This window comes from Kryptolebias marmoratus, linkage group LG18, assembly GCF_001649575.2.
Source record: "Kryptolebias marmoratus isolate JLee-2015 linkage group LG18, ASM164957v2, whole genome shotgun sequence".
Classification (NCBI taxonomy): Eukaryota; Metazoa; Chordata; class Actinopteri; order Cyprinodontiformes; family Rivulidae; genus Kryptolebias; species Kryptolebias marmoratus.
Window position 1 is genome coordinate 3,784,487 of NC_051447.1, and position 25,052 is coordinate 3,809,538.

Sequence of the window (25,052 nt, forward strand, 5' to 3'; positions counted from 1 at the left end):
CTTCAGGAAACTCACCTTAGGAAAACAGCAGCTAAGGTCCTCAGCCCCTCATGGGCTTCTCATGTATACCAGTCGAACTTCAGCACAAAAACGAGGGGGGTCGCAATATTGGTAAAGAAAAATATACCATTCGCTCATAATAAGACAATTTCAGATCCTAGAGGAAGATATGTGATCGTCTGTGGGATGCTAAACCTAATACCAGTAACGTTAATCAACGCGTATGGACCAAATTTCGACGATCCCATCTTTTTTCAGGACCTTTTTAATGCAGTGCCGGATTTGATTAGCTCTAATATGATCATTGGAGGGGACTTAAATCTAACGTTAGATCCAGTCTTAGATAGACAACGCCCTCGATCTGTTGTATTTAAAAGTGGAGAGACTCTCAAAAGCTTGTTGAACTCCCACAATTTGGTTGACATCTGGAGACTGCTAAATCCTACTGGAAGAGATTATTCATGCTTCTCTGCAGTTCATAAATCCTATTCTAGGATTGACTACTTCCTGCTGGACGCTAGACTGCTGTCATTGGTATCAGGCTGTAAATATCATAATATTCACATATCAGATCATGCACCGATATGTTTGAATCTTAAACTAGATTGCGTGAAGGGTAGAGGCAACTGGCGCCTGAACAACACGTTGCTAAAGGATAAGGAATTTTGCTCCTACATCTCGAATGAAATTAAGTTATACTTGAGCTCTAATGATACAGGAGATGTAGATGACTCGACACTTTGGGAAGCTATGAAGGCGGTCATTAGGGGACGTATTGTGTCGTACGAAGCGGCAAAAAACAAAGAGTCTAAGTTAAGGTTGAAAGAAATAGACAGCCTGCTGACCGGTCTGGACGCCTCATATAAAGTACAAAAGAGTTCAGACACGTTAAAGAGAATAACGGCTTTGCGATATGAATACAACTCTGTTGTATCGAGAGATGTATCTAGATTGTTGACACAGGTTAAACAAAGATGGTTTGAGCTGGGCAACAAGCCACATAAATTACTAGCTCGGCAGCTTAAGCAGTTGCAGGCCTCGAGAGCAATACATCGCATCAAGCTTGAGGACGGGACTCTTATCACGGACCCGGATAAAATTAACGACAGCTTTGCAGCCTTCTACGCTAATGTCTATCAATCGCAGGGAAATTTGGATGTTGAAAAAATGGAGAGGTTTTTCGGTGATCTAAACCTGCCAAGACTGCCGTCGGACTCAGCAGATGTGCTAGAAGCTCATATAACTCTGCGGGAGATTGAGTCGGTCGTCTCTGCTTTTCCTAATAATAAGGCGTCGGGACCTGACGGGTTCAGCATGGAGTTTTTCAAAACGTTCAGCCCTGCACTGTCACCTCTACTTCTGCGTATGTTAAATCACTCTAGGCAAATAGCTAAACTTCCTCCCACTTTATACAAAGCCAATATTTCGCTCATCCCGAAACCTGGCCGAGACCCGGGGTCTATATCATCCTATCGCCCAATCTCCTTGTTACCCTTAGAAACCAAAATTCTTGGGAAAATCCTCGCCAACAGACTCAGAGTGCACATAGGTTCAATCATCCACCCGGATCAGACTGGCTTTATGCCGGGCAGACACATGTTTTTAATTTACGACGCCTTTTCAATATACTATATTCGGACCATGCAGACAAGGCCTTGGTCATGTCATTAGACGCACAGCGCGCATTCGACCAAGTTGAATGGCCGTATATGATGTATGCTCTTAGTAAATTTGGCTTCGGGCCTCGATTTGTAAAATGGATTGAAATAATTTACTCACACCCAATGGCTTCTGTTATTACCAACCAAAATATTTCTAGTCCTTTTGCTATTCACAGAGGGACTCGTCAAGGTTGTCCGCTTTCTCCGTTTCTCTTCGCAATCGCTATTGAACCCCTGGCTGCCAGCATTAGGCAAGATTCACAAATATTACCTATCGAGAGGTTTGGTCATAAGCATCACATTTCGCTTTATGCCGATGACATACTTTTGTACATCTCTGACCCGCAGGTTTCGATGTCTCCCCTTTTGAAGATGATTAAAACCTTTGGCAGCTTCTCCGGATTTTCCATTAACTGGGATAAGAGTGTAGTAATGCCCCTCTCATCCGGAGATGATCTGACCTTTTTGCGGGGTACGTCATTTCAGATAACCTATAACACCTTCACATATTTGGGGGTGACGATAACGAAGAGACCGGAGGATCTCTTACAACTGAACTGGCAGAATAAAATTATGCAACTTAAGCAGAATATTGATTTTTGGAAGACTCTCCCTCTATCTATGGTCGGTAGAATTAATGCAATTAAAATGGTGGTGTTGCCACGGTTTCTTCATCTATTCCTCTCTGTTCCATGTTTTATAGGTGTGTCATACTTCAAACAATTAGACTCCATCATCATTCCCTTTATTTGGGGGTATAGGAATGTTAGAATCTCCAAATAACACCTATGCAAACCAAAAGCGATAGGTGGATTTTCATTGCCAGATTTCAAATTATATTATTGGGCTTCTCACCTATCCATTATAGCATGGTGGAAGAAAGGCCCACACCAGCCTCACAATCTTTGCCCTACCTGGCTAGCCCTGGAACAACAACATTGTCACAATACGTCCCTAGCTGCTCTCCTTAACAGCCCTATTAAAATAAAAAAAAACGCTTTACAATAATTGGGTTATTGGCAACACTATAAGAATTTGGAAGCAGATACAAAGCTATATAAAAGCCCCGACAGTCTACTTTGATGCTCCCATTTGTGAAAACCATTCTTTTATTCCGGGTCTCAGTGACGCCGGTTTCCAACTGTGGAGAATGAAGGGTATCTGTGTGATAGGGGATCTATATGTTGATGGCACTCTTGCGTCCTTTGCTCAGTTGTGTTCTGTATATGATGTTCCACGGTCAGGGTTCTTTCGTTTTCTGCAGATTAGGGACTATGTTAGTAAAAACATATCAAACTTTAGAACTCTTGTCAGGCACGAGACTCTGGAGGCAATAAACAAATTTGATCCGAGTAATCGCGGGGCAGTGTCTTATTTTTATAGGATTCTCACTAACGCACCGATAGACCTAACTAGAATCAAGAAAGCATGGGAGGACGAGATGGGACAGCAGATACCTGATGGTGTGTGGGAGGAAAGTTTGAAGAGTATACACGGCTGTTCAGTTAATGCTAGCCACAATCTTATACAATTCAAAACTTTACATAGACTTTATTATTCGAGAGAAAAATTAAGCACTTTTTATCCAAATGAGTCACCAATATGTAACCGGTGTAAAGCTGCAACGGGCAATTTGCTCCACTCCTTTTGGTCATGTGTACAGCTTCATACATTTTGGAAGAACATTTTTTATTTCTTTTCCACTGCTTTTGGAAAACAATGGGATCCAGATCCTCTTGTTGCAATTCTCGGAGCCCCTGGGGTTTTGCCCTTGGCCAATAAATATGAGAAAGTTGCCTTTTTGTTCGGTATGGTGATCGCTAAGAGGTTGATCTTGAAGGTTTGGAAGAAGGACTTTGTACCCACATTTGATCAATGGCTGGGAGAACTGGCAAACACACTGTGTCTGGAAAGATTGAGATATTACAACAAAGACAAAATGAATATGTTTGAGACAATGTGGGATCCTGTACTAAAATCCCTTCAATGAAGGGATTGTAGCTGGCCAAAAGATTAATGCCTGGTATGGTATGAGCCCTTGCTCCCTGTTATATTCTTGGACTGGTGTGTTTCATAATGTGGTGTATTTATCTCATGTTGCTTTGACTGTGTAACCTTTGTTATTTGATGTGCTGTTCTGTTATGTATGGTTGGGGAGGGGTATTGATGGAATTATAGTTTGTTATATTACTAAAAATGCAAATAAAAATAAAATTAAAAAAATATATATCATAAAGAGAGGAATAAAGCAGGACAAACTGAGACAAAGGAAGAGGTGCTGAAATCTGCTGACGCCATCAAAGCTTCACTCGCTCTGCAGCTCGTCTGAAACATAATGCCGCATCACCTCCAGGCAGCACGGAGTTCAGGAACCCTTCATCAGAAAACCAGCGTCTCCCTCAGGGGAAGGTCGTGTCGTCCGCTGCCACGCACATGTGGGAGGAAGACTAATAAACACACCCTACACCCTCCTCCTCCTGCTGCTGCGCTGCTGCTTCGGATGCAGTTACCATGGTAACCAGACATCAAGAAGATGGAGGGAGTGATCAACGCTCTTTGTTCACGTCGAGATTGATTTTATTTATTTATTTATTTTTTACTTCAGGCAGAGAAGCAACAAAATACAAACAAATCTGACTGATTTCAAGAACCTGAGGGGAGGAAACTTCACACAAACTTTGCTCCGGATCAGGTTTTTCTGACCTCCTGACCCTGACGGTTCCTAAAGGAATGTGACTCATGGTTTTTTTTCATTGGATGAAAGCTCAGTCAGACTGTCGTTTTCCTGTTTTGTTGTAGGTTTTTTGCAGTCAAACCACTTTGTTCTGCTCGACCAGGAACAACATGTGAAGACTTTCTGACTTTTACACCTTACTGCAGCTCAGCTTTCAGTCAGCTTGGGTCTGATTGTGTCTGCAGTGAATCCACTGAAGGTCCTGCAGAAGCAGCCGACGGAAGAACCTTCCGTCACCACAACGAGACCAGGCTTTTGTTGTTGTCGACAGCAGAATTAGGCGAGAGCAAACCTGCTGAATCACGGAGGCTGCTGGTGAGGAAACAGATGGAAATCGAACGGATCGACTCGGTGACGCAGCGTCGGTGAGCGCTCATGCAGAAATATGATCTGAACCATCTCCTGCCTCAAACGCATCACTTTGTCTTCTACGCCAGTAAACAGGAGCTAAAGGTCAGAGGTCAGACCTTCTGACTGTTCCCAGCAGCTGCTTGTTGGTCTAAATGTTGCGTAACGTCAGAAGAGAAGAAACTTCCTGTCCCTGAAGCTCTCTGAGTCATCAGTAACAACACAAACACCTTAAAACCTTCTGAACAAGCAGCCCACATGGTCCCAGGTCAGAAAACAGCAGAGAATAAATGTGGAAACGCTGTGCAGATTATAATCAGCAGCTCGGCATCCTTCCCAAGGTCAGTTTGAGCTGCAGCCACAGAAGCTCCAATCACCTTCAGGCTGCAGGCCGTCGTCCTCTCACTTCAGCCTCTGACACGGAGGAGGAAGATGAGGATTCCTGCAAACAAACAACCTGAAGGTTCTCACGTTCTCCTTCTGAAGGACTTCAGCACTTTTAGGCTGAACCAGAGACTAATAACTCCTCATTTGTCCTTAACGTCAGTGTTATTTCTGCATTGTTTTTGAGGGAAATCAGAACCACCTGATCAGCCTCCTCATGGTTCCTGCTGCGGATTCAGTTTCTAAAAACAAGAGAGTGCCACAGCTTTCAAACCCTCTTTGTTTCCTGATTACAGTTCTGAAACTGACAAGGAAGCTGAACGCTGCCCCCTGCTGGGCTGGAGGTATCTGGGTTTCACTAAAGTGTCCTCAATAAGTCCCAGAAGAAGACCAGATGGGTTTAACATCATTCTGCTCAATCGGATTCTCCTGTAAACAGACGCTTCCTTTTTTCCACCAGAATTAGGTCAAAAAAGGAACATTTCAACTTCTCAAACCTACATCGTGTGAGCCACTAGGTGTCACTACATACAACAGGTCCAAGCAATAAACAAGTGAGGAAGTCACACAATCAGTTTCAATTTAGATTAAAAAAAAAACAGAAATCTGCAGCAGAAGAAATCAGACACAACAAATCAACAATAACAGCAAGTTTCCACCCAAATCGACCAAACTGCAGAACAGAGGACTAAACCAACCTAAACCACCCACTGCTGGGGAAAGAAGGGTCTAATTAAGCAGCTGTGAATAATGCAGAACCAACAGGTGGACCCAGAGGAACCAGCAGAACCAATCAGCACATCAGGGACAACGAGGTCCTGAACACCTGATGAACCCCCCAGACCCAGACCCCTTTAAACCGGTCCAGTTCTGGAGTCGTTGGTTCTGCCAGACTTCTGTCCGTTACAAACCGACGGCTCGACTGCCTTCCCAGGGTTTTGTTTTTCCCTTCTGGGCTTCTGTAGCGTCAGGGTTTGAGGAGTATCGTGGAGTGGGAACAGATCTCGCTCTTGATTCTGTGGCCTTCCTTTAGCAGTTTTTCCTCAGTCAGTTCCTTTTAACAATTTTAGGGGACTGTCAGCATGTTTTGCATCTCTGTGGGTTATTATTCGCTGACGTGGAATAAAAACAGGCTGTCAAACTGACCCCTGAGCAGAAAAAAGTCCCCCCCAGAGTCGTGCAAATTTAACAAAAAGCCAAAAACATCTACAGTTAATAATCTGTAGTTGTTTTATTCTGATCAGAACCCAATCCCTCACGCAGTAATCCCTCCATTTCCATCGGTTCTTTGACTCGTCTTTTTGTGTGTAAATGGTAAATTTACTGGATGTTTTTCCTGAAACCTTGACGTTAGTGAGCAGAGGATCTGCCGGTGGCCCCGCCCTCCGTCTCTCTCAGCAGCACAGACAAAGCTTTTCTTCAGGATTTGCTCAACAATAAGCCTGAAATTATATAATAATAATAATAATAATAAAAAGGTCCAGTGGGATCTGTTTTTATCATCTATAAATGAAACCTGGTTAGAGAAGCCTCCACAGTTTGGAGCCAGTGTGACGTCGGGTGTTTCCCTAAAACTCAGCGATGGAGACGAAGAAATCTGAAATTTCAAGAAGCTTGAAAAAAACCCGACTTAGCCGAAGATTCACTGAGCAAACATTCTCCAGTATGCACTTCTTCCACGTGGCTTTGAGTGCACAATTAGTCGACAAAGGCAGTGAGAGCAAAACGTGAAGAGCTCACATGAAAATGCTTCTTTATGTGTTAGCAAAATATCCCACAAACATCTGGGTGGATTTCAGTGACTCTTTCAGGAAATATTTACCGGATAGACTCCTAAAAACTGTTTAACAACCTGATTCAAGATGGCCGTCACAGCTAGTCAGCCATAGCAAACACAGAAACGGCTCTGATGTTGTCATTTTTACAGATAATGAGCTAAAATTTGTCGCGGTGGTAGCTGAGAGTCATCGCCAACACATACTCTGAGCACAGACTGATTGGATGAAGCTTTTGTTTAAAAATATGGCATCCAAGGTGGCGGGTGATAGGCATTCCTTCAAGGGAGATAACTGGTTTAATTGATTTTAAAGGTTTCAGCTTCTTTAATGAATAATTAGATGTTTGTTGAAAATAATAAGAAAAGTTAATTTCTTTAATTTAATGTTAAACTGATATTACTCTTCTTTATGTGAATTATGTTCTGTTAAACTTTACAAATGCTGATTAAAAATGCAAAATAAAACTTATTTAACTAGTCTGTATTAAAGAGCCCAAATGTGCAGCTTGTTAGAGGTTAAAAACAAAAACACACTGAAAGCAAACAGCAACAAACCAACAATAAGAGCCGATTCTCCCCAACAAAAGGTGCTAATTTCCATCCAAATATTCAAGATGAAGGGCAGAAAACATTAGGAGAGAGGAGATTTAAGATCCAATCAATCAATCAGCTGAATCATTGTTTTAACCTCTGAGGGGAATGAAGACAGAAGCACAGAAACAAACCGCAGCAGAGGCTGAAAATGAGCAGAGAGCCGGAAAAAAACGGAATATTTCCGAATTACAGGCAGACTTTAAGATGAGGAGGAGATTAGTTCATCAGAAGCTGCAGAAACAGAAGGTTTCAGCACATTTCTGCTCTTATTCTGCTTATTTGACCTCATTTTAGCTGCTGCTGCTGCTTTTCTGACGACATCTATGATTCATGAGCTCCTCCATCCTCCATCCTCCATCCCTCCATCCTTCTTCATCTCTGCATGAAGGAGAAAACAGGACGAACCTCCATCCATCAATAAAATCAAATAAATCCCGCATTAGTGGTGAAAAAGATTAAAAATACGTCTTTAACCAACAGATCTGTGTGTCAAAATAAGAAATATAAAAATCGTTTTAATGTAGAATCAATCCGCCTCATCGCGTCTGATCTGCCTCGTTTGATCCATAATCAGGGCGTGAAACGAACCGAACCGAACCGAACCGGACCGAACTGGACCAGGAGGCTCAGTCCGGACTGAAACCGAACCCGGCGACACAAAGAGGAGAAAAGGAGGAGAGCTTCGTTCAGAAACGAGGAGCGTTTTGGTTCTTACCTCATGACTCCGAGCAGCGCAGGAGATCACTGAGGAAGAGGAGGGAGAGGAGAGGAAGAGGAGAAGAGGAGAGGGAGGAGGAGGAGGAGGAGGAGGGGGGGGGGGCGGTTCAGCAAATAGGACAATAATATTAACCTTTTATTTAAAAAAAACATCATTTATTTAGGCAACAAACAGCACCAGATCCTGCAGAAAGGTCGTCTGAATGAAATAATAATTAAATAATTTAATTTAATTTAAATTTAATTTAATTTATTTCACGACTTTGGGTGAACTTAAGTATCTGACAAAAAATAGCCACAAACTATAAACTTTATTCATTTATTTTTATTTTATAATAAATGTATTTCTATTCTCTGTCAGCTTTGTTGGGGTTCATTAATGAATGAAACCAGATTAATGATCAGGTTTAACTTAATGCTAATTCTGCAACTGCAAGTACTAATACTGCTAATAATACTACTTGTAATTCTAATTCTGCTACAGTTAATTATCTTGATGCTAAGACTACTAATGATAATGCTAATTCTTCTACTGCTAGTTCTATTATTGCTAATGCTACTACTGCTAATGATAATTATACTACAGCTAATTAGACAAATGCTAAGACTGAATGCTAGTTCTACAAATTTTAATGCTAATACTGTTACAGCTAATGCTAAATCTACTCATGCTAATTTTTGTTGAAAGCTACCTTCTGCTAAAATGAAGCTAGCCTTACCCTAGTTTTAATCTTTAGCTAGCTATTTGCTACTCGTGACTAGCCACGTGCTACTTTTAGTTAGCATTTTGCTTCATGTTTTTGTTTTGCTACTTTTAGCTAGCATTCTGCTACATTTAGGTTTCAGCTTCTTCAGTAAAGTCACTTCTCATTCACATTGTTTTTTTAAATATTGTTTTGTTTGTTGTTACTTTTGAAAATAAAGTTATTTAAACATATAATTTTGTTCCTGTATAGTGCTCAATAATGACCACAAGAGTGAGAGAAATATCTGACATTAACATTTACTGAAACAGAAAGAAAAGCAACTATTTATATAAAATTAAACAATTATTGATTTACAAATACATATTTATAGCTTCTTTATAATGAGACAGAAAATTTAGAATTTAATAACTAAATAAATACTACATTTTGTTTTATTTCCTAATGGTTAAAACTTTAAAACTGAGAGAATAATGGCATTTTATTTTGATGTAGTTCTTTATAATCTGTATTTCTATCTGTTTTTCTGTAATTTTACATGTTTTTCATTTTTGTTTTCTCTGAATCTCAAAGTTGTTGTTTCTAAAAACCTTTTATTTTTAATTATTTTGTTGCTTTTGTGCTCATTTCAGGATTTAACTGCTGCTTAAACATCACCCAAGAACTGAGCAACTAATAAGTAAACAAATAAATAAAAACTATAATTAAAATAAACTTTTTCTGTTGATCTGTGTATGTAATCTGTTTGTTTGTTCTGATTTTTCCTTCAGGGTGAAAATAAATCTAAATGATTGAATCTTTATTTATTTCATAAAGTTTTAACCATTAAAAACTAAAAACAGGTGCAAGAGTATAGGTGAAACTTAAAATAAATGTAACCTAAACTTACAGGATTGTAAACAAATAAAAATAAATTCCTTCTGATTCTTTTCTGTTTCTATTTTGGTTTCTGCTGCTGACGTGTCTGAGTGACGCAGCTGAGGTGAAGGTGTGAAGAAAATATATTTTTACCAACAAAGAAGAGGATCCCTAAAATAAGACTTCCGGTCGGCAGCAGCCTTCATATTAAAAGCCTCGTTTTTATTTTTCTGATAATAAATTATACCTACTGGGATTGATCCCGAACAGTTTATTGTTTATTTCTTTATTTGACCTTTTTTTAAAAAAATACACTTAATTTATCTCAATATGGTCCAGGTGGAGTTTCTATAGAAAGAAAGACAAAGAAAAACACATGTTAATGATAGAAATAATTACAAACATGCAGAGTAAAGACACACAGCACAGTGAGGACATGTGGACAGTTTGTCCTCCATCAGTCTGAGCCTATAGCAGCAGAACTAAAGGAAAGCTCAGGAAACTCAAACCCTAACTAAAGGAAAGTCTTAAAAGTAGAGAGAGGAGCCTGAGAACTGAAAGCTCTGCCTCTTGTTCTACTTTTAGAATCTCTAGGAACCACAAGTAAACCTGCAGTCTGAGAGCAAAGAGCTCTGTTAGGATAACAACAACATTTATTTATTTCTGTTTACTCTTACATTCTTTTAAATCTTATTTTTTATGACAATAAGAAACATTATATAATCTAAATTAAATACATTCTAATATAAATAATGATCATTAAGACAACATAACTCATTTTTATTTATATTATAATTACATTTTTCCTTTGTTTTCTTTCTTTCTTGAAATGGGGCTTTTGTTGTGAAAATCCGGCGGCGGCACCAGTTGGAGCGTCTTGTTTTTTTCTTTCTGTCAGCTGAGAAAAAAGGAAGGAGGTGATGGAGCCGGGAGTAGGAGGAGGAAGAGGAGGAGGAGGAGGAGGAGGGTCTGATCCGCAGCCGCTGTGAGGAGGATGATGATGGTGATGATGAGGAGGAGGAGGATGAAGTGATTCGGAGGGTTCGGGATCCTCACAGCCGCTCCGGACTGAAACCAACCTCGCGCGCGCAGCGACACGGGGAGAAACCGAGAGGATCCGCGGAGACACGCACGGTGACGCGCGCACGGTGAGTCCGCAGACATCACACCCAGAGCGGCCGAAGCGCCGCGCCTTACGCCGGCGGACCCTCACCATGAGGCGGGTCGGCCGCCGGCTCCGGCTCAGTTCGGTTCTGAGTGCGCGCGTGCGTGCGTGTTTACCTTTTTGTGTGTGTGTGTGTGTGTGTGTTTATGTAATTGGAGTTTGTGCACGTGTCCAGCTGGGCGCGTGCCCGAGCCGTCCTTACTATGGAGCGCAGTCCCGGTAATTACCCTGATGTGAGGAGATAATGAGGAGCTGCAGCTGCTGGACGGGAGAACAAAGCCGTGCGCGTGCGTGCGTGCGTGCGTGCATGTGCGTGCGTCTCCGGGGCTGTAAAATACCATCAGCTTCAAATCAGACCAAAGATACAAACAGAACAGGTTCAGGTGAATGTGTAAAAGTCATCAATGCTTTTTCAGCTGCTCCTCAGGTCCTTAAAGGTCCTGAACTGCGGCAGCTGAAATGCGGGTTTGCACTCAGTGTAAACAAACCTCATCCAGTCACAGATTTTGCTCACATCAGTGTCAGTGGCCACTTTAACCATCGAGATGTTTCTTAGTTTAAGGAGTGTTTTTGGCACTTTAAGCTTTAAGATGATGAGCAGTTTTTGTTTTACATAAACGAGGTTAATCACAGGAGGCAGGTCGCCTCGCGGCCCAGACGTGAAAATGGCGCCTCTGAATTGTCTCCACCTGTCAGCTGGTTGTTTCTTCTGTCTCTGTGACCCCTGACCTCTCACCCAGTCACTGCGACCCTGAACAGGAGGAACAAGCAGCAGAAGAAAACAGCCGGACCAGCCGGACCGGCCGGACCGGCCGGACCTGCCGGACCGGTACAGACCGGATGAAACTCGGAGCTCACGGTTGAGCAGAAACATCCAAACATCTTTCGTAAGGAACGTGAAATGTTCAGACTTAACTGGAGCAGGACTTTAAAGGCGCTTTGGAGCAAATGCCAGTCAAAACCTGGAGCGCTACTCGTCTGCTACTCTACCCAAAACAGCCATCCAGACAGAACTTATTTTGGCCTTTACCCTTTTACGTTCTCATTTTTTGAGTCATACGTAGAGCTGGGAGGTGGGACCGACCCTCATCATAGAAACAAAGAAAGAGAAGTTCATTTTAGGCGTTTTCCTGTCCAGTTTTATGCAGTTTGTGGCGAGAGTGAGCCTAATTATCCCAAGGACGCATCAGGTTTTGCTTCTTCGCTGATATTTGGCAGCTGTTGAGGCTCTGAAGTGTAGCAAAAAGTGATTTAATTTAAACAAAACCAAAAAAACCTGACAAACCCAGGCAGCGAGCATCTACTGGGAGGGGCGATGAGGGAGTGAGAAAACAGGAACACTTGAAATAAACACAGAAACATAATGATAAACAATTAAACCAACAACATCAAGAAAAAAAAAACTGTGACAGTTAGCCCGTTAGCCTGTTAGCTTTTTAGCTGCTTCATTAAGCCAACTTTCAGTCACACACTTTCTCTGAAATTCCCCAGAAGACAACATTTCCAAACAAATCACGAATGATTTTCACTGACAAGTGACGGAAATGAAACAGTAAACGTTTGATGAAATGAAATGAAAGTCTTCTTTCTTTATTAACCGAAATGTAGTTTTTATTCCACGGGCCATAAGAAGAAGTTCTGTAAATGGAAACGTTTTAATTTTTTGCATTTTTTCTTCTATTTCTGAGAAACGTTGGAGCAAGGAGGAAGGCTCTCCCGGTCTCGTTAAATACCACAACACAGATTATTTTAAAAAGACAAATTTTCACTTGTTATCGTGCCGAACGATACATTTCTGTGGAATCTGAGCCAAACTTTGCCAGGAGCTTTTAGCGATCGGATCCTGGAAACTAAACGGAGACGAGTTCCAGACTTATTAGAGAAAAACAAACTGTGCAAAAGGTTCCAGCGACTAACTAAAGTCACATTTAAATATCCAACAAATATATGTTAGCTCTAATTATGTGATTTAAAAGCTCATTATGGGATACCTGACCTTCCTGCAGAGATAGAAGCGACTCACTGCAGAGTTCAGTGTTTAAATCTGATCAAACAGGGTTTTAAAACAAAAAATATTTATATTTTTTATAATAATTTAGTCCTTTTTTCTGATCTAACATGTAAAAATACAAATAAATGTCAACAGTTAATTGCAGCTCTTGTTATGATGTAACAAGCTGTAGTTTTTTTACATATATGCAGGTTTTATTTTAAGCTTTAAGTGGTTTTCGTGGTTCTGGACAGATTTGGACCTTCCTGTGTGTGATGTTATGGAGGCTGCGGGACGTAAGGTTAATCTGATGCAGGTGTTTTTGCTTTCAGCTGATTTTAAACAAGCATCGTCTTATCAAAAATGTGGACTCAGAGGTGGGATTCCCCTCGTCTAAAATGTGCTGATTTAATAAAACAATAAAATTACAACGAGCGTAATGTGGAGACAGGAGACAGTTTATGTCCCTGGTTTAAACCAGCATATGGGGATAAATAACCTCTGAAGTGTTTGGAGAGAAAATTCATTATTTTTAATGTAACTCTTCGTCGCACCGCACGCCTTCACGTCGTTATGTCTTCAGCCTCAGCGTCTGACGGTCCGGTCGTCGTCGGTGGTGCTTCCCCTGCCGCCTGCCTCCGCACAGGAAGTGACATCGGATGGTGTGGGCAGGCGGGTAACCATGACAACAGGCCTGCTGGTGATGAAATGTTTGCGCCGCTTCTTCCCAGCGCATAAATCTCAGCAGTCCGTCTGTGTCGCTTTCTCTCCTCTGAGCCCTGTAACCACGGAGACAGGGCAACACACACACACACGGTATGTTGTAATGCTGCAGTTATGTCAGTAAACACTCGGGATGCTATCAGGAGGCAGGTGTGTGTGTGAGAGTCAGATAAGGAGGCGGTGAAACTGGTCTGACAGAAAACAATACAAACCACAGAAACCATTTTTACCAGAGATTCAACCCCGAGTCTTTCAGGGATCTTTACAAATATTTGGAAATATAAAACATTATAACTCAACCTGAAAATACCTACATTTTGACGAAGAAACTGTGAATGATCTGTACTTTTAACACGCCTTTCTAGCCAACTACCCTGGGGCAGTTGGACACGTGGCGTGCTGCTGGAATCGATTTATTTAGGAGAAACGACAAGTTCGACCGAGCCTCCACTTCCAGTTTTAAACTGTTCTAGAAACGAAAGCGTGTCGAGAGGCGCCGTTACGGACCGGATTTTATAGAAAATACAGCATCAGCGCATAAAACGTTAATTAAAGTAAAGAAAAAATAATCTTTCTTTCGAGCTAAAGAAGCTGAAGCTGAGCTGTTACGGCTAAAAGAAGCAAGATGCTAGATAAAAGCTAAAAGTTAATAGAAATGCCATCCAGACGCTTCTCTCTGTTCTGGCCCAGTCTGCCCTGCTTCCTTTTTTTATTCGCTCCACTTTCTGTCTTTGTCCTCCAGCTTCGGCCTCCGCTGAGAGTGGCGTTCGCACGGCGTTTACACAGTAGATAAAGGGATCTATTCTTCTTCTTGTCGTCTCACCTGAAGCCTACAGGTGACTGATCCAGGCTGGCAGGTGGACTCCAGCTCCCAGAATGCCAGAGCAGAGTAACGACTACCGGGTGGTGGTGTTCGGAGCGGGCGGGGTGGGGAAGAGCTCGCTTGTTCTCCGCTTTGTTAAGGGCACCTTCAGAGACACCTACATCCCCACGGTGGAGGACACCTACAGACAGGTGGGACACAAGCTGATCATTTCAGACCTTTACCTGAGAGTCAGTATTCACAGGTGAGAACCCTGACCCAGCTGATGAATCTGCGTCCTCCGCCTCTGCAGGTGATCAGCTGCGACAAGAGCGTCTGCACGCTGCAGATCACAGACACAACAGGAAGCCACCAGTTTCCCGCCATGCAGCGCCTGTCCATCTCCAAAGGCCACGCCTTCATCCTGGTCTTCTCCATCACCAGCCGCCAGTCGCTGGAGGAGCTCAAACCCATCTACCAACAGGTCCAGAACCTCAGGGTGGAGGTTTTCCTCCACGTGGCATAGCTGCATCTCATTCATTAAACTAATTACATGAAACCATGTTCTCCACAAAACCTTTCCCTTTAGTTGTTGCACTTTGTGCCTCACACACAGCCCATTTTTTTTCCTCCTCGCAGATTCTGGCCATCAAAAGCAGCGTGGAGTCGATTCCCATCATGCTCGTGGGCAACAAGAGCGACGAGACGGCCCAGCGAGAGGTGGAGACGAAGGTGGGGGAAGCTCAGGCCGCCGCCTGGAAGTGTGCCTTCATGGAGACGTCGGCCAAAACGAACAGCAACGTGAAGGAACTGTTCCAGGAGCTGCTGGCGCTGGAGAAGAAGAGGGACATGAGCCTGAGCATCGACGGGAAACGATCGGGGAAACAGAAACGAGCCGACAAGCTGAAGGGGAAGTGCGTCGTCATGTAGAGCAGCCCAGCGGCGGCTGGTCTTCTTCTGTGGTGGCTCCCCGCGTCTGTCTGACTGAACTCTGAAGCCTCAAAGAACAAAACGCTCAGAACGGCTGATATATCTGGAACCTGGAACGTCCGATTGTGTTCGTGGACCTGAATTACTCATATAAAACCTTAACTAGTTTTGTTGTTAATGAGACTGGAGTACTTCGTCTGATTGTGAACTTTGGGCCTAAACGTTGGATAACAGTGATGCTTTGTCCTGAAAATGTTTTGGGGTAATAATATTTGCTGTTTCGCCTTTTCTTTGACATCTGTAACGGAATCAGTGCATCGGTTATACGGCACGCCGAGGCTTTCGTGGCTAAAAGCTGCATCTGGCTGATTCCTGACGAACTCATCTGTTTGCTTTTATCTCTTTTTCTGGAAAACTGCATCACAGAAATCTGGCATACATGTTCGTGATGGTTCTGAAAACTTGGGAAGTAAATAAAAACAATGTGATGCAAAGATTTATTTTATTCACAGTGAAACGTAGTAAACATGTCAACGCTGCTGATATCAGTGTGCAGCTCAAAAGCCTGCCTCTCTGATGGTATGGGGGTGCATTAGTGCCTCTGGAAAGGATCTCCAGGTTTTAGAACAACATCTGCTCCCATCCAGGACTGTTGAACAGCTAGAATCCTCTACAGACAGAATGGAACAACATCCAGCAGCTGCTCTCCTCAGGTCCAGATGTTTACAGACTGATGGGAGAAGAAGAGGGGATGCTGCACAGAGAGAAACATCTGGAACTACTTTAAAGAGACGAGTTGCTGCCACCAATTTCAAAATTACTTTCTTTATTCCAAAGAAATGGAGCAATTTCTGCATAAACACATCAAATGTTTGCACCATGTTCCACTGTGAATAAAATATGGGTTTAGGATATTTACAAATCATTGCATTTTGTTTTTATTGACTCTCAATCTTAGCCAAACTCAGCACCACGAGACAAAAAGGGGTCAAATTATAGAGCGTTACAGGTGATCCGTCAGTGGAAACGTGACTTTATATTTATAACTATGGTTTAATTAGAGTAGAAAGCTGTGTATATAGGATTCAGTGTGCTTTAATCAGCCTGGAATAAGTCGTTTATATCCAAAGTTTCTGATTACCTCTTTGTCATCGTTCCCCTCCGAACACTGACTCTGTAGCGGGTCCTTTTCAAAGCCATGTTTCGGTGGAAGGTGAGCGTGTTGTTACGGTTGAGCCACTAAATATCACAAGATTCCACAAAAAAGCTGAAGCTGAAGCTGAAGCTTCGCCGGTTCACTTCATGATCGCTGGCACTTCCTGGTGGGAGGAAGGATCATCGGTCTGACGTTGATTGCACCGATGCAAAATTCTAATCCTACTCCATAATTTGGACAAAACCAACACAATTATAGACCATAATGTGGTTTTCTTTTGCACTGCACATATCTCTGCATTCATTTCCATGACACAAGGGTGGACCAGTTTTGATGCAGACTCAGGGACACTGAAACACAACGAGGCGACAGAAGGGGGGACAGAAGTAGAAATTTGTTGGGTGCATCTGTCAGACGGCTTCTTTTTGCACCCAAACGGTTTGGACCTGCAGAATAACGTCTAGCCTGACATTTAGTACCGGTCTCTTTTTCCACAAACAGCGAGGAAAGGAAATGATATGCATTAGCATTTGCCACACTGAGCCAAAGTGCAAGAGGTGCCTAAATGTTAGTTCTTATTATTTTTAGTTATTAGTTGTTTCAGATGCTTCAACATACAGAACGTGTGCAATTTGTTGTAAAAACTGCTAATTTTTTGTAACAGAAGCTCAAGTTTTACCTCATTTTAACCAACAAGTTGATTTTTTTTCATAGATTTCTTTTTTTTGCTTTTTTTTTTGTTTTTGGTATTCTACGACAGCAGAAATATAAACAGTTTGTCTCACATTTACACCTGAAACTGTTCAGATAATTAATGAGCCAATCAGGACCTTCTTATTCAAATCTGACTGAAATGAGAAAGCCAGCACCTTATTGTGTCAACCAACGCCGGAAGTTGATCATCCCTGAAACAAATACGTCCTGTCTTTGTTGCGATACTAAACACCAACACATTTAGGACACATTTTTCTTATAGAGGCAGGAAAAACCCCAACTGTTTTTAATCATTTTTAAAACTGCTTCATGTTTGTTTTCTTGTAGAAGTGAGATAGTTTTCTCAGTTTCCTCCCATGAGTTGCCGAACCTCCATCTCGTGTTGGAACATCTTCTCAGTTTAGGTTTTAGTCAGAAAGTGAGACATTTTGGCGACCACATTAAGGCACAAAAGAGAATAAATTGAGATGGGATTGAGATATTTTGTGACTAAATTGTGATGTAAAGAATATGCATGTCTTTCACAAGAATGTTGCAGTTTATTTGCAGTTATTTATCTACACAAATGTGTCTTAAGTACCAATTCAGTGCGATTCGAAATGAAAATTAAAGGATTTTTTTTGTAATACCCCAGACAGTCTGATCTGGACCACCTGCGGCACGTAGGCCTCAGATTAAGGCTGAGGTTTCACTTCTGGCCCACAGAAGATGTCAAAACTCACTCTACAGCCCGGCAGTTGTGGGTGATCCGTCGGTTTCAGACATTCAGGGCTGTGGGGTTTTATTTTCACTGGTTCAGAGTGTGACAGGCAGCCTTTTGTCTTTAATTAAACCTGATAAAACTATGGGCAGAAGGTTCCAGTTTGATGAATGTGAGGAGATCCTGGCTGAAATTGGGACTCAGAGAGAGCAGATCCGGTTTTTTAAACACTTTCAGTCTTGTTTAACTCGAGGGTTTGTTGTGAACATTTTTCCTGACTGCAGACTCAAAGTAATCCTCTCATCACAACAGGACTCTTTTTTTCTTTAACAGAAACACAAACTGCGATGCCTGATCAGATGAGATGCCTTTCTTACAGATTTCCTCTGCAGTTCTGGAGATTTTCTGATCTCAAAACATTTCAAAGCACAAACAAAAAGCTGGAAAACTCCCTGTCAGCACACTGGTCACATCTGTTGTGTTTTACTTCACTGAACAGAAAAATGATGTTGTGTTTGAGATATAAACATGCCTCCATGTTAGCATCAGTCTGGCTTGAGCAATATTAAAAAAAAGCTGCAGGTTGTTTGTGAGCAGCAGAAAGAAAATGTGTTGATTTGTTTTATTTTTCTGCACTGAGTCACAATCACTTAATGTCTACACCTCAAATTAATAATAAAAGGTTGAACTTATTTTGTAAAGTAATTACTCACCAAGATGAGGAGAAATTTCACTTTCTAACCTGCAGAAACATCATGACAAATACTTGGTAGAGATAAACATTCTCAAATCAAATCCTGTGTTTAAAAAGTCAAACATGAAGGACAAAAACGGTGCAGACAAAGTAGAAAAAACAAGTTGGCGTCTGTTTGGGTAAAATCTCTACCGATCAGGCTAGCATGGAGGTGTCTGAAAACATCAAACTGTTGTTGGAGCAATATGAGCCTAACATAAACCCAGATATTAACCATTTTCCAGCAGAAGCTGCTCCAATCAGCAGCAGTGAGGCTGAAACAACCTTTGCTGCCACCTGCTGGAGGAGATGCGACACTGCAGCTCTGACTCTTCCAAGCGGCCAGATTTTCCTAAATTATTTTAATTTTAAACTTGTCTTCACTAATATTTTTTCAAGATTGACTCCCAGAGTTCTTCTTTGAACTGTGGCTGATGTCTGTATTCACATAAAGGTTTGTTAATTCATGTAACTGGGACCAGTGGATGAAGACATGAACCACAGCTGAGTCGACACAATAACCAGTTTTAAATTGGCTCTTTAGGCTTTTTATTACCTTCAGATTGTCACACATTTAAACACAATCTGTTTATAGTTTTCATCCAGCTGACTTCCACTCTGTCCTGCAGCACAACCCTCACATGTTTACCTTTTTCACGTCTCAAACAAATCTGACCCAACATGTTTTCTTGGCCAAATTAGCAAACAGATTGAAAACGGGCAATCTGTAGTATAACCTACTCTGTTCAGTTTTTAATAAACTGGATTTTCTAAAATAAAATCTTCATTTTAAGGGACTGAATCTAATCCCGCTCAGTTCCCTCCAGTTTTCCTTTAATTTAATGGGGTTTTTTTTTCCATTTAAATACAAAGAAATCAAGTCTTTCTGAGTAATTAATCACAGCTTGGGAGGATACAGATTAAAAACTAAGATTTGTGGTGATGTTTTTGTTCTGTCAGCCTGCTGTTTGTCTCCGCTCACAGTACAGTACGGCGTGTGTCGGCATGAGTAACCAGCTGTTGTGAAACATCTGTTTACAGCTGGTCAGCGCCTCCCACCCCTCTTCCCGTCTATAAACAGACCTTCTGTTTAAGAGTTTTATTAACTATAAGATACTCATTTACTTTAAAGGATGGTCAAATTTATTGACAAAAATCTCAAGATTTAAGTATAAAACTCTACATTGTAGGAGAACGGCTTCAAACATTGTCTGAATGTTAAATAAAATTACTTTTAGAAGCATGACCTTATTGTTAATTAATAAATGCAGTTGAGACTGTGGTGATCAGGCCTTCCTGTAATTTATCAACATCTCTGCAGGCTTTCTGAAGGTCTGTCAGAGCTCTGAAGCCTCCATGAAGGAGACACAGATACAAAGAAATGATTACAGTCCTGTCAGCAGACTGATCCTACTGAAAATGTTTTGAGCACCAAGAGGAGGATTAAAAAATGCATCAAAATGAGACAAACTGACTTCCTTTATCTGCCTCTCTGACCCCTGATGTGCAGAGGGGGTGTTGATGCTGGTGTCTAATGATCCAGACTTCTCTACAAACGGCCTCCTGGTGGCGCTGAGGTGACGCAGACGAACCCGAGCTGCAGGGATGATGTAACTTCAGCAGGTGAGGATCAGCATGTTTGATTCCTGAACGCTGAAGTCAAACAGATCCAGAACGGCTCAGAGTCCAAGACCAAAACCAACAGACTGAGTCACCACGGCGCTGACGGAGCCATCGGAAACTCCAGATGTGGAGGGAAGGCTGCAGCTGTACAGAAACACACCTGATCGAGCCAAGAACCACAGGAGAGACGAAACATTTCACTGAGAATCTCAGGCGATGATCAGGACAAACAAAGCAAAGAAATCACTGAGCTTTAGATGTAAACACTGAACGGATGCTGCATGGAGGAAAAACTGAGCTGGTAAAGCTAAAAGAAGCTCAAAGGAGCTAAATGATAGCTAAATGTAGCAGAGCACAAGCTAAAAAGCTAAAAGTGGAAAAGAAAAAAAGATTAGCTAAAAGCTAAATGTAACAAAAGTCTAAAAGTATCAAAAGCCTGGCTATGAGCTAAAAGCACCAGAAGGAGAACTGAAAGCTAAAAGTAGTAGAATACTAGCTAAAGGTATCTAAAAGCTCCTAGAAGCTAAACGTACCTAAAGGACAACTAAATGCTAAATGTAGCAAAATGCCAGCTAAAAGCCAAAAGAGAAAAACACCATCTAAAAGTAGGAAAGGGCTAGTTAAAAGTAGTAGCTAAAAGTATCTAAAAGCTAATAGAAGCTAATAGTATCATTAGGATAACTAAAAGCTAAATGCGAGCTGAAAGCTAAAAGCAGCAAAAGAAGACAGAAACCGAGCCAGCAACTGAAGCAGATGTTGGAGAGAACAAAGTTTCTGAAGAACAGAAAAGATCTCGACGTGTTTCTGTGGAAATAAATGAAATATTTTTAAAAAGTCACAGCAGCCGTCTCCTGAATGAGCTGAATGTTAATAAATAAACAGCTAAAAACAAAGTCTGCAGGCTGGAAAAGAGAAAAGATCCCCCGATCAGGATTTCCATGAATGTGTTCAGGTTTCTAAAAGCATCACTGCTTGTTATTCCTAACGTTAATGACTCAGTTCTGCTCCCAAACCTGGAAAAATGTGACGAGCTGAAGCCACAGGCGTCCCCGTGACAACAGCAGCAACATTTCCAGATGTTTGTGGTGCTTTTGGAGGCTGCTGGTGGTGAAAAATGAGTCAGAGGGAAATCCTGAAATATGCCGAGTTTCCTCTGATAAAAAGTTCAGGACGGCTGGAGGACTGTGTTTCTGTGTTGTGTTTTAAACGTGTTGTAGAGACGCCAGCCATGTGCTGCACTGTAAAAAAAAAAAAAAAAAACTAATGGAAACACTGCTTCATAGAAGCTTTTTTTAAGTTTTTACAATTAACACGTACAGTTTTAGCAAATACGACTCGTTTAACCTGAAAAAGTCAAATTCATTTTGATATTAAAGGCAGCAACACATGTCGAAACAGTTGTTCCAGAGGCAACAAAAGGCTGTAAAAATAAAAATAAACAGCTGGAGGGGCTTTTACAACTAATGAGGTTAATTAGCAGCAGGACTGGGGATAAAAAGAGCATTTATTTTTTATTTCCTTAAATAAATGATGACAAGGGATGATTGGATTCTCTGAAATGAAATCATTCAGGAGAGGAGATGTTGGAGCATCATGTTTCTCAAAGCAGAACTCATATTCTGACTAACTTAGGTCATGTCAATAATATTAAATAGTACCTTTTTTCCCTTCCTATTTTAATAAAATGTGTACTTTCTGTTTTACAGCGTGAATGAACCAATCAGTCCAACTCTTCATCGAGCTTTTAGTTCAAACATCTGAAGTTTTAGAGCTGAAAACAGACATTACGTCTTATTTTCTTATTTTTCCCCCCTTCAGTTTAATAAATTGCTCCTATAATGTGTCCCTAATATGATGATGAAGTTTTAATCGATCTGGCTCTGTTGGACGCCCTGATGTCTCTTTTTCTGTTCAAAGCTGAAGGACATAAAGAGGAGCCATCATGAGGACGCCTGAGGGGAGATCCTGGATCAGGACTCCCTAAAAGGGTTCTCCTCTCTGGTCCAGGACCGGTGTCTCTGGGGACAGGAAGGTCTGCGTTTCCCTCCTGGACCACAGATAAGCGTAAAGAACCCGGATGGACTCTGTGACTCAACAAACTGGATATTTATCTTAGATCCCACCTGTGTTTGCCGACAGTGAGTCATGAGCAGATCCACCTTTGCTAAAACTGGGACGGGCCTTGGACAAACTTCATGTTTTCTCAGAACAGAACCGGGTTTGCTTTGGGATCAGGATTACGTGTTTTTAACAAGGACACAAACACACTCTCTGTTCCCCTTCATGACATCCTTTACAGGAATTCATGATCCTTACGTTTCATCACCCGATACACCGCAGAGCTGCTCTCTGATTGGCCGTGGCGGAGCCTGAGCCCAGAGCCAATCAGCTCGCTCCGCTGCAGTGGTGCGCTGCATCTCGTGAGGGGTCTGACTGCCGGGAAGAGCTGGGAGGAGACGAGCATCACCTCCTCCTCCTCTCTGTTTCCGGGAAGTGTTTTTCTGTGTGTGTGTGTGTGTGTGTTTCTACAGGAAGCTGCTGAGTCGTGTTTTCATGACTGTTTCTTAACCGTTTTAATTTTCAGGCATCAGAATCAGTTTAAGCTCCTTTTAGACCAATTCAACCCAATTTAGACCCCCTGAAAAAAACTCATTTATTCCAATTCAGTCAAGTTAGGCTTCGTGGAAACGTTAGAAACCATCAGTATCTTACCTGATGGAGACAGCTCTTTGGCTTCAGTTTTTTGTTTGAACTTTATTTTGTGGTTGTTTGTCAATAGCAGCAGCTACACCTCATGACATTTTTGCTGAAACAACCCATAGATGTGGGATCAGCAGCAAAGAGAAGGTTTATAATTTAGCATTTGGATGAAATTGTCGATAATTATCCACTTTAGTCCTTGGTCGTACAGCTGTTAGTTCATCAGTCTGGTCTAAATTAAACTACTTCTCCAAACTGAAGTCTTTAAAACTATAACATGTAAGATATTAAACTACAGAACCCCAAGTCCAAATATCTGAACTATCCCTTGAAGTAAAGCCCAGTCAGTCACATTTTAATTGATGCAGCCTGTCTGAGTTTAACAACAATAAAACGGCACAGGTGCTGAAAGAACCTGCTGGTTTCAGGTCATTTTACTGCGAAACCAGAAAGGATAGAGTCCCCTTTAAAGAGCATCCTGGCAGAAAGTGGCAAGGATCTGATCCGTACATCGAGTCGCTTTGGGAACCCTTTTCGTAGTTTTTATTACTATCAGAGGCAGCCTGCTTCGACCGACTGTTGTTCGCACAAACAAACACTTTCAGGCTGATTAGTTGAATTAATATAACTGTACAGTAATCGGTTGAATGTGCAACCGCAACTCTGAAACCTGACAGGGAAGAAATCTTGCAAACAGGAATAAAAATGGACAAAAAGAGGTTAACAAAAGAAACTAAAGGATGGACTGATAGCATCAGTGAGGACGTCACAAAGGCCTTGTGGTGAAGTAGATGCAGAAAACGTGTTGTGGTTTGGTTTAAAAAAGCATAATTTTACAATGAAATAAACATCTGATGTCAGTTTCCTGAAGCTGGTTAACAAACAAACAAACAGTGGCTGCTGAGGGATATGAAACTGAGCACTTTAAGGCTTTTTTAAAGGTAAAACAAAGACAGTCAGCTCATATTTGTGTTGTACTTTTAGGAGCAGCTGCACAGGCGACCAGCAGGTGGCAGCAAAGCATCACTCCAGGAACAAGCATCAGTTCAGTTTCTGACCAGCAGGGGGCGCAGTGAGGCCACTATCAGCTGCAGGTTGGTAGATGAGTCAGTCAGACAGACAGACTGTCAGACAGACAGGCTTGACTCACGTGTCTGACCACCTCAGACTGGTCTCAGTCTCCTCCTGGTCCTGGGTGTAAAATAAGACAGTCCTGTTTACTCCGCAGTGACGTGTCGTTTACTCACAGGATGCACTTTTAGCTCTGGGGACTAAATTTACAGTAAAGCTCTTTATTAAAGCTTTAAACTGCATGGCATCACTTTTCTGAAACTACTGATGCAGATTTCCTTCTGACTCGAGCTGACAGCCGTCTGCGAGAAGACAGGGGGGAAAACAAACTGTTCGGCCTTTTCTGTCACCTCGGCCTCAGCCTCAAGATGTTCATGTTTTCATGTGCTTCAACTTTAATTTGTTGCAATAAAGAACAATGCACTGTCCCTCCTTTGAGACTCACTGAGTCGACACATTTCATTTCAAACTGACAAACACAGATGGGTTGTTTCTTCCTGTAAGGCTGCAGTGTGTGAGCAGAGTGAAGATGCTGAGTCATGCTGTTGTCCTGCTCTCCTCTGCTCCTCCTTACCGGAATCACTCGCTGACTTTTAGCCCATTTTCTGCTCTCGGGCAGGCTGTCGGATTCGTCACCTCCCTGTTTTTTTGCTCTCATTTCTCTGTCTCAGCAGCTTCTGCTGCTGCTCTCCTGCTGACAGGCTGCAGGTTACTGAATCCTGAGTTTATCCATCTGGTTTTTGTTTGGGTTTTTTTGTTTTTTTGTCCTGTTAGCAGCTCAGAGGACTCGCTCATCAACCTGGAAACAAACTAAAAATAACTCAATAAATGTGTGCAAGAAAAACCTGCTGACTTCTGCTGCCCAGCGGGGTTATTGGGAGTCTTTTTTCCCAGCTAAGATGAGTTTATCTTTAAAGCATGAGTTATCTCACACCATCCATTCATCCATTCATCCATCCATGCTCAGG

At 41.8% G+C, this 25,052-nt stretch overlaps 2 protein-coding genes across 3 annotated transcripts in view; one reads left to right on the forward strand and one right to left on the reverse strand.

Moving 5' to 3' along the window:
• apc2 (APC regulator of WNT signaling pathway 2) overlaps positions 1-8,310 on the reverse strand; it is a 33,112-nt gene extending 24,802 nt beyond the window's left edge. The window contains exon 1 of the mRNA XM_017434298.3: positions 8,214-8,310. The gene's annotated coding sequence lies outside the window, so the exon portion shown is untranslated. The remainder of the gene's footprint in view (positions 1-8,213) is intronic.
• Positions 8,311-10,731: 2,421 nt separating this feature from the next.
• LOC108246641 (GTP-binding protein Di-Ras1-like) lies at positions 10,732-16,309 on the forward strand. 2 transcript variants are annotated; one of them, XM_037981367.1, is made up of 4 exons: positions 10,732-10,925; positions 14,398-14,669; positions 14,771-14,941; positions 15,097-16,309. In XM_037981367.1, exons 2-4 carry the CDS (start codon positions 14,532-14,534, stop codon positions 15,385-15,387), a joined length of 600 nt encoding a protein of 199 aa, XP_037837295.1. In that variant the 5' UTR covers positions 10,732-10,925; positions 14,398-14,531; the 3' UTR covers positions 15,388-16,309. The 2 variants fall into 2 exon arrangements, with proteins under 2 accessions (XP_037837295.1, XP_017289771.1); XM_017434282.3 differs by having other exon boundaries at positions 14,485-14,669.
• The last annotated feature ends 8,743 nt before the right edge of the window (positions 16,310-25,052 follow it).